We start from the raw sequence: 9561 nt of genomic DNA, 5'->3' as shown, positions 1-9561 counted from the left end.
AACATGACCTCCCAACTCCTGTACTCAATACTCTGACCAATAAAGGAAAGCATACCAAACGCCTTCTTCACTATCCTATCTACCTGCGACTCCACTTTCAAGGAGCTATGAACCTGCACTCCAAGGTCTCTTTGTTCAGCAACACTCCCTAGGACATTACCATTAAGTGTATAAGTCCTGCTAAGATTTGATTTCCCAAAATGCAGCACCTCGCATTTATCTGAATTAAACTCCATCTGTCACCTCTCAGCCCATTGGCCCATCTGGTCAAGATCCTGTTGTAATCTGAGGTAACCCTCTTTGCTGTCCACTACACCTCCAATTTTGGTGTCATCTGCAAATTTACTAACTGTACCTCGTATGCTCGCATCCAAATCATTTATGTAAATGACAAAAAATAGAGGGCCCAACATCGATCCTTGTGGCACTCCACTGGTCACAGGCGTCCAGTCTGAAAAACAACCTTCCACCACCATCACCCTCTGCCTTCTACCTTTGAGCCAGTTCTGTATCCAAATGGCTAGTTCTCCCTGTATTCCATGATTGTAAAAACCCTTTGTATTCTCCTTAACTCTCTTTGCCAAGGCAATCTCATGTCCCCTTTTTACCCTCCTGATTTCTCTCTTAAGTATATTCCTACTGGATATAGGTTTGCTCACTGAGGTGGAAGGTTCGTTTTCATCACCATACCAGATAACATCATCAGTGAGCCTTCGGATGAAGCACTGGTGGCATGGCCCACTTTCTATTTATGTGTATATGTTTCCTTGGGTTGGTGATGTCATTTCCTGTGGTGACATCATTTCTTCTGATGATGTCATCTCCTGTTCTTTTTCTCAGGGTTTGGTAAATGGCATCCAAGTCAATGTGTTTCTTGATAGAATTCCAGTTGGCATGCCATGCTTCTAGGAATTCTAGGACATGACCCACTCTCATTTGTATTCTTACATACAGATGAGGAAGGATATCACTTTGATTGGGGCAACACCTCCATCCTAGGACAAGCCAGACAGAGACACACATGAGAATTCCTAAAAGTTAAAGGACCCCGTACCAACAACCAGCAGAATGAATGTTATGTATAAAATACTCTGCAAGGACTGCAACAAACATTACATTGCACAGACGGGCAGGAAACCAGCCACCAAGATACATGAGCATGAACTGGTCACCAAAGGACATGACCAATTATCACTGGTATCCATACACACAGAGGAAGAAAGACACCAGTTTGACTCAGACAATACATCCTTCCTAGGACAGGCCAAACAAAGACACACATGGGAATTCCTAGAGGCCTGGCATTCAAACCAGAACTTCATTAACAAACATATAGATTTGGACCCCATTTACCAACTTCTGAGAAACAGAACCAGAAATGATACCATCCACCAAAACAAACCAAGACCCATAAATAGCAAGCAGAGCACAACACCAATGCTTCACCGGAGGCTCACTGATGATGTTACCTAGCATGGTGACGAAATGTCTGAGAACAAATCTACCAGCTCAGCCAGCAAATTTACAATCTGAACCTCAACCTGAGCTACAAATCTTCTCCAAAACCTCAAACTGTTATATATATTAAGACAGATTTTACAAACACTTCAGGCACTGTTTTTTTTTATTTTCACTGTCCTCTGTATTTCAATTTCTAACATTACTACTTTTAATTAATTTCTGCTTCTCATTCTGCAGCTGATTATGAATCTTTTATGAATGATTTTCTTTTATATCAACACAGGAAGAACGTTCATTTGAAAATGTCTGTGCTGAAACAAAGGTTGGAGCCACAGTCTGTCTCTGTTATGTTTGTTGTTTGTGACTAGCAGCATGTATTAGTGATTTTCATGTTTGTTGTGGACACTTCCCAGTTTCATCTTCCCTTTCCCCACCAAAGAGATCAACTCCAAATTCAGTATCTTCTTTCCAAAGTTCCTTCTACAAAATGCTTTGATCAGTTTTACTGTCCTGTCACAGCACTAAAATAACCTAAACCAAAATCACAAAGAGCATTCTTTGTGACAATGATCATAGTGTATACATAAGTCATTGTAGTTGTTACTGTCCGTCTTCAATCTCTCTTCAATCATGGACACAGTTAACCACATTTGACTGCTCCTCAAATACTTATGCACAAAGGATGTCCCCACTAGATTCCAAATTTATTATTACAGTTGTAGCCGGAGCATTTCTACTGAATGTTCTACTTTCAAAGCCCCTCCCCTTCCTCATCTACACACTCTCAGTTTCAACGATGTAGTCAGCTTTTTGAGTACACTAATGACACCCAGCATTTTCTTTCTATTAATTTTCTTGGCCCCTCCTGCTATACTGCATTAATTCCCAGTCATCTGTTATTGTTACTGTGTTCCTGTTGACTTATGTTAGCTTCTTGATCCCATATGGCCTATATTAAAAACTCTCATGTTCATGTTTGAATAACGGTGGCACGGTGGCACAGTGGTTAGCACGGCTGCCTCACAGCGCCAGAGACCCGGGTTCAATTCCCTCCTCAGGCAACTGTCTGTGTGGAGTTTGCACGTTCTCCCCGTGTCTGCGTGGGTTTCCTCTGGGTACTCCGGTTTCCTCCCATAGTCCAAAAATGTGCAGATTAGGTGAATTGGCCACGCTAAATTGCCCATAGTGTTAGGTGTAGGGGAATGGGTCTGGATGGGTTGCTCTTCGGAGGGTCGGTGTGGACTTGTTGGGCTGAAGGGCCTGCTTCCACACTGTAGGTAATCTAATCTAAATGGCGTGATAATAATTTTCCACTTCTTTGCAACCACCCCATGTCCCCCAAATTAACTGCAACTTCTGCTTTTCATCCCTGTCTACCTCCCCAATCTCTCTTCCTGTCATACTGTCTTGTTCAGCTCTCTTCATCTCACACTTTGCAGTTCTTTCCAAAACATCCTCTCATTCTTTAAAATCCTCCTTAGAATTCACTTCCTTAAATGTGCCTCTAATACTGACACCTCTAAATACTTCTTTTGTGGCTTGATATCATTATTTGGTTGAGCTTCTGAAAGTGTGCAGTATATAATTTTTTTCTGCCTTACATGTGTATTATAAATTCAATTTGTTGTTATTTTATTGGTCCTGTGGAGTTTGCACGAGAATGTTCAACCAATTTGGAATCAGCTTAACAAAAGCTGATGTTCTGAGATTGTGGTAAAGTTTTTTTTGCAGGAAACCTGATATTTATTTCAGCATTTACAGTGTAGTATTGGCTGTACACAGTGTCTCATTTATAACTTGCTCCTTCACATTGAGCATCATATGGCACATAGTGAATTGGTAAACTGAACCATTATTTAAGATAAAATATATATAAGACCACAGTTGGCCTAAGATGCTTTTGTAAGCAGAGGAAAGAAAACCAGCTAGCATTTCTCCACCTGATTATTATCCATTGACTTATTCTTGAACGTCCCCTCCCAAAGTAGGCCTGCTATTAAAGCCCTCATAGTGGAACAGCCAGGCGGTGCCCCATTTTGAGACATGGTGAATTGCAATTTGCAAATGGCACTACAGTGTTCATGAAAATTATGGAATCTTATGTCAGCAACATTCAGCCTGTCTGGAAGAGGATTGCATAGAATTGCATGTAAAGTATAGCGCAGGCATATTGGAACAATGAGTCTGTGCCAGAGATTATACTTGACAACCTCTACCCCCCCCACACCACACCACCACCACCACCGCCTCTCCATTTGTATTCACTCATGGGATGTATGTATTGCTTGGAAGGCCAGGATCTGCTGCCATTCCTCGGTGCTCTTGAGAGAGCCACGTCTTGAATGCTGCAGTCCATGTGGTGTAGGTGAATCCATAACATAGTTCAGAAGGAAGCTCCAGGTTTTTGACCCAGTGGAAGAGAAGGACTGTCAACATAATTCCAGATTTGAATGGAGTGTGGCTCAGAGGGGAGTTTGCAGGCAGTAGAGATTGCATATTTAGAATGTATTGTTGAAGGAGGCATGGTGTATTTCTGAACCCTATGAAGTCTCATGAAATCAATCCTCCATGTCCTCTTCATAAATTTACTTTCCTATTTATCTCTGTCATCAACAAATTTAGTAATCATATATACCTTCTGTCAATTCCTTCAAGCAATTTATGTAAATTGTAAAATGTTGAGGCCCCAGCCCTCATCTCTATGGTACACTACTCATTACATCTTGCCACCCAGAAAGTAACCCATTTATTTATGGTATTCTTTGCTACTGGTGAGCTTGCCAATCTTTAATGCTACCTTATTACCCCTGACACCATTAGCTTTTATTTTCTGCCACAACCTTTCATGTGGCACCTTACCAAATGACTTCTGGAATTCCAATCTATGATATCCATCTGTTTTCCTTTAGCCAGGGCACATGTTATACTATAGTGACCTTAAAGAAATTGCTTAAACATGACTTCTAACATCTTTCTTTTGACAGATGTTAAACTAACTAGCCTGTAGTTTCCTGTTTTTTGTTTCCCTTTTTTTAAACAATGGAGGTACATTTGCTATTTTTCAAATTAATGGAACCTTCCCCAAATCCAGGAAATTTTGGAAAATTAAAAGCTCAAATGTTGCTGAAGGAACTTTCTGCTGATTTACACCTGTAGTCCTTTCTCAGTCAATGAATCGGTACTCTTCCACATCAAATGCCAGCTGGTGAGATAGCAATGGCATAGAATCTGCTGTGGGTGGTGGACTTCAATGACACTCACTTACAGTAGCATTACTACTGACTGAGCTGGCCAAGTCCGAAAGGAGATACCTGCCACAGACCCAGTCCTGGTGAGGGACCACTGCACAAGTCTTGTGGAGACGAAGTCCTATCTAACATACAAAATATGAGCAGAAATAATCATTGAGCCCCTTGACCCTACTCCCTTTGAATAAAATCATGGCTGATTTGTTTGTGTTTTGAATTCCACATTCCCATCTACCCACAATAACCCTTGATTCCCCTGTCTAACAAGAATCCATCCACCTCTGAATTTAAAATATTCAATGACTGCTTCTGAGGCACAGAATTTGAAAGTTGCACAACCCTCTCAAAGAAATCATTTCTCAGTTTTATCTTGAAAAGGCTACCCCCAATTGTAAAACAATGCCCGTTAGGTCTGAACTTACCCAAAACCTACCCAGAACTTTCCATACAAGCCTTATCAAGACTATTCAGGATCTTATGCACTTCAATTAAATTACCTGTACTCTTCTGAACTCAGGCTGGAAAGGCTAGGCTTGTTTACACTATCCCCATAAGACGAAATGCTTATTCAAGGTGTCAATCCAATAAATCTCCTGTGAACCAACTCCAATGCATTTATGTCCTTCCTTAAATAAGGAGAACAAAACTGTGCACAGTATTTGTGGCCTACCGATATGTATGACTGAAGCACAATAATCATACATTTATGTTCAATTCCTCTTGCAATAAAGAAACACATTCCATTAGCCAATAATTATTTGCTCTACCTGCATACAAACTTTTTGTATCTTTTGTCCAGATCACCCAAATCCTTCTGGACCTTGGAATTCTGCAGCTCTTCTCTATTTCAGTTATACCCCTTTTTTTTATTCTTGTCAAAGTTTTCCATATTGTACTCCATCTTCCAGATTTTTTCCCATTCACTCAACCTATCCTTATGTCCTATGTCACCTTCACAATATAATTCTTATCTATTTTGGTGTTGTCTATGAATTTAACTTCCATTCTTTCTTTCACCTCATCTAAGTCATTGATGTAAATTGTGAAAAGCTGAGACCCCAGGACAGACTCTGCAGGACTCCACTTGTCACATCCTACCAATCAAACAAATACCTATTTATGCATATTTCCAGCAGTATGTACCATTTTCCTACTTTACCTTTGGAAGAATACTATCACATGCAAATTCCCAACTACTTCCTGACTTGGAATTATATCGCTGTTGTTTCACTATCGCTAAGGAACTCCCTTCCTAACAGTATTGTGGTTGTACACTATGACCACCTTCTCCAGGGCAATCGGGGTTGAGCAACAAATGTTGGCTTCGCAGTGATAGCTACAACATGTGAAAAAAACAAATGTAAATTATGCTACTTTGCACAATCACTCCATGTTATTGAATATTCAGTGTCCTAATAGCTTTTTGGATAATTAGTTCTAAATTCACATTTGGACTTATGAATGACTGTCATATTTATGTTTGAATTTTTCTGCTAAGAAAAGCATTTTTTTCTGTATCTACCCTCTCAAATCTATTCAATTTGTGAATATATCAACTTACAAAAAGGATGGACCAAAAAGGATCAACTATCCACAAAATTGATCCCACATTCTAGCCAGTGTGTCACAACTGACATCTCGTTTTTGCCCCTCCTTCCCAAAGTCAAGTTGTGTCCTAATGGTTTGAAAATGAGATTCCAAAGGGAGTTATTCGAGCATTCAATAATTCAAGAAGAGGATTATTGAATCATTGAGGATGTAAACAGATCTGTTTAATCGACTGCTGGCTGTAATTTCTTTATTCCTTGCTTTCTAACAGGAGTATCCCAGAGGAGAAAATGAAAGTAAGAAGTCTGTTTGAAGGCACCTCAGTCAATGGGGAAAAGCCAGCATTAACCTCAAAAGATGTACCTGATCTAGAAGCTGAACCGAAGAAAAGCAGGGCCTTGGAACGAAGAAAAGAAGGACGCTCCAAAACGTTTGACTGGGCAGAATTTCGTCCAGTTCAACAGTGGCACAGTGGAGGTCGTGTTCATAGACCTACTTCCATGTATATCAGAGACATGGCCAATCCTGCAACAGACTCTCAGGAATTGGAAAAAGACCGTGCCCGGCGACGAGAGGAAAGGCGCAGACGATTTGAGACAACTGATGTTGCTATTTCCCCGGGTCACAATGATGTGAATAGGATGGAGGTAGATGGAGCCATCACAACCACCATATCCCCGGGACCTAAAAGCGTTGATGTTGAAATTGAACATAGATGGCAGGAAGTAGAATGTACCCCATTACGTGAGGAGAAACAAGTTCCTATCCTCACTACACAGATCTCCAGCGATGGAAGACCTCCTGCCCAGAACTTGGTCTCAATACTGGAGAAAGAGGTAAGAACTAACTAATCATGTGAGACTTTGCAGTTGGTTTTTCAATTATTCATGGAAACAGAATTTAAATATGTAGTATTAAAATGATAATGCATCCTTATTAATACTGAAAATAAATAACTGAAAAAAACTACCCTTTAAGGTTCTCAGGCCTAACTGACAAGCCTGTCTTTATAAACTAGCTCTTTCATCGCTTGTAACACCTGACTGAATCTATACTATACTTTCATTGCTTTTACATTCCTGTACAATAACAAAAATTGTACATCTAGTAATCTAATTGCCTAATTAAGGATTTTGTGAAAGTTTAACCTTTCTTGTTTACTTTAATATTTTCTGTGTTTGTAGAAATTAAGGACTCTTATTTAATTGACCTGTCTGCACCTACTACTTCATTAATGTCTTGTGTGCCTACACAACGAGGGTTCCCCAATTCTATTTAAAATATTACCATTTAAGGTCCACTTCCTTTGTCTACTTGGAGACCTAAAATATATTATTTCACATTTTCTACATTTTGTTACATAATCTTTCACAATCTTTGTCACAATTTAACATATTACAAGCATTTTCAACAATTTTTCATATTTCCTCAATTTCTAAGCTTGTACAGTTTATATTTGAATTGAGTAAGTACAGTCCATACACAGACCCAGGTGCAGCACTACTAGCTACACCTTTTAGTCCTATATGTTTTTTTCTGTCTTTCTTGATGGCAAGACTTTTAGACGTAGAAGCAGAAATTCGGCACATTGAGTCTACATATGAGATCATGGTTGATCTGATAATCTTCATTTCCACTTTCCTGCCTTATCAATATAACCTTTGTGTTCATTACTGATTAAAATTCTATCTCAGCTTCAAATATTCTTAATAATACAACCTGTCAGCATCTACCCAGTAAGTTACATTAAGAATCTTGTAGTCTCAATAGGGTCTTCTCTCACTGTTCTAAATTTCAATGAATGTAAGGCCAATCTGCTAAAACTGTCCTCATAACATAGTTTCTCCATACCTGGAATCAGTTTCGTGAAACTTTTCAGGACTGCCTCAAATGTCCGAGCACCTTCCCTTGGTTAAGGGGACCAAAACTATTCTCACTATTCCAGCTGTGATGAAGTTTGATAAGTGACATGTATAGTTTTAGCAAGACCTGATTTTGATATGACATGCCCTTTGAATTAGAGGTCAAAATTCTATTTGCCTTCCCTATTACCTGCTGAACTTAGCCGGCAACATTTTGTTATTGTTATGGACCAGGCCAAATCGCCTCAAAATGTTTTGGGGACGTAGCTTAGATTCCGACTTTTATCTCATTTAAAGGCAAGTGCAGGGCGTTGTGTTCCAGATGTGATTTGATTTGTCAAACTACTAGGTTTTTAGTAAAACACACTTTATTCTTACACCACAGTTAAAATACAAACAAAAGAAAAATTGGCATAACTAAAATTCTTTCAAAATATATTATTTAACTACTAATCATTAACTGTTCCCATAAACACACCCTTAGCAAAGGCAAATTCAGCAAAGCAGATTTTCTCTCGTGCAATCTCTAGTCCAGGAGAAAGGAACACCGAAATAAACACTCTAACAGCAGAGGAAGAACACAGATTTTTAGCTACAGCAAAAAGACAGCTACATCTAGCAGCTTTAATCTCCAACTCCAATTGAAAGCACAACTAAAGCCCTGGGACTGTGTCAGCTTTTCTCCACCCAATCATGCTTCTTTAAAAAAAAAATACAGTGACCACACAGCTTTTTAACCACTGCTTCTGAAGCAGATATTCTGGTACCATTGGCGTCCTGTCTCTGCAAGAGGACCAGCACAGAATAAATCCCTTTTAAAGACACAGTGCCATCACATTATTCATGCACAGAAAATCCCAAATCTCCTCCTGTACTGCAGCTTTCTGCAGTCTTTTCCCATTTGAATAATATTCAGCTCTTCTTCCTGCCAAAGTGCATAATCTCAGTATCCCACATTACATTCCATCTGATAAGGTTTTGCCCATTCATCAGCAAATTGATGGAAGATATAATAAATAGTGCAATCAAACAGTACTTGCTTAGCAATAACCTACTCAATGACGCCCAGTATGGGTTCCATGAGGGACACTCAGCTCCTGACCTTATTACAGCCTTGGTTCAGACATAGACAAAAGAGCTGAATTCCAGAGGTGAGGCGAGAGGGACAGCCCTTGATATCAAGGCCACAGTTGATCAACTGTGGCATCAAGGAGTCCGAGCAAAATTGGAATAAATGGGAATCAGGGGGCAAACTCTCCACTGTTTAGACTCATACCTGGCATATAGGAAGATGGTTATGGTTGTTGGAGGTCATAGAATCATAGAGATGTACAGCATGGAAACAGACCCTTCGGTCCAACCTGTCCATGCCGACCAGATATCCCAACCCAATCTAGTCCCACCTGCCAGCACCCGGCCCATATCCCTCCAAACCCTTCCTA

The 9561-nt window shown here is 39.8% G+C and overlaps 1 protein-coding gene across 11 annotated transcripts in view; it reads left to right on the top strand.

Moving 5' to 3' along the window:
* LOC122560748 (myosin phosphatase Rho-interacting protein-like) overlaps positions 1 to 9561 on the top strand; it is a 194725-nt gene that overhangs the window by 152115 nt on the left and 33049 nt on the right. For 9 of the 11 annotated variants that reach the window (XM_043711767.1, XM_043711765.1, XM_043711772.1 and 6 more), the window contains 2 exons: positions 1745 to 1783; positions 6529 to 7093. In XM_043711767.1, the coding sequence (XP_043567702.1) occupies positions 1745 to 1783; positions 6529 to 7093 (604 nt within the window). The remainder of the gene's footprint in view (positions 1 to 1744; positions 1784 to 6528; positions 7094 to 9561) is intronic. The other 2 variants (XM_043711771.1, XM_043711777.1) reach the window with 1 other exon arrangement.

This window comes from Chiloscyllium plagiosum, chromosome 21, assembly GCF_004010195.1.
Source record: "Chiloscyllium plagiosum isolate BGI_BamShark_2017 chromosome 21, ASM401019v2, whole genome shotgun sequence".
Classification (NCBI taxonomy): Eukaryota; Metazoa; Chordata; class Chondrichthyes; order Orectolobiformes; family Hemiscylliidae; genus Chiloscyllium; species Chiloscyllium plagiosum.
This window is presented reverse-complemented; position numbering and strand designations above follow the sequence as displayed.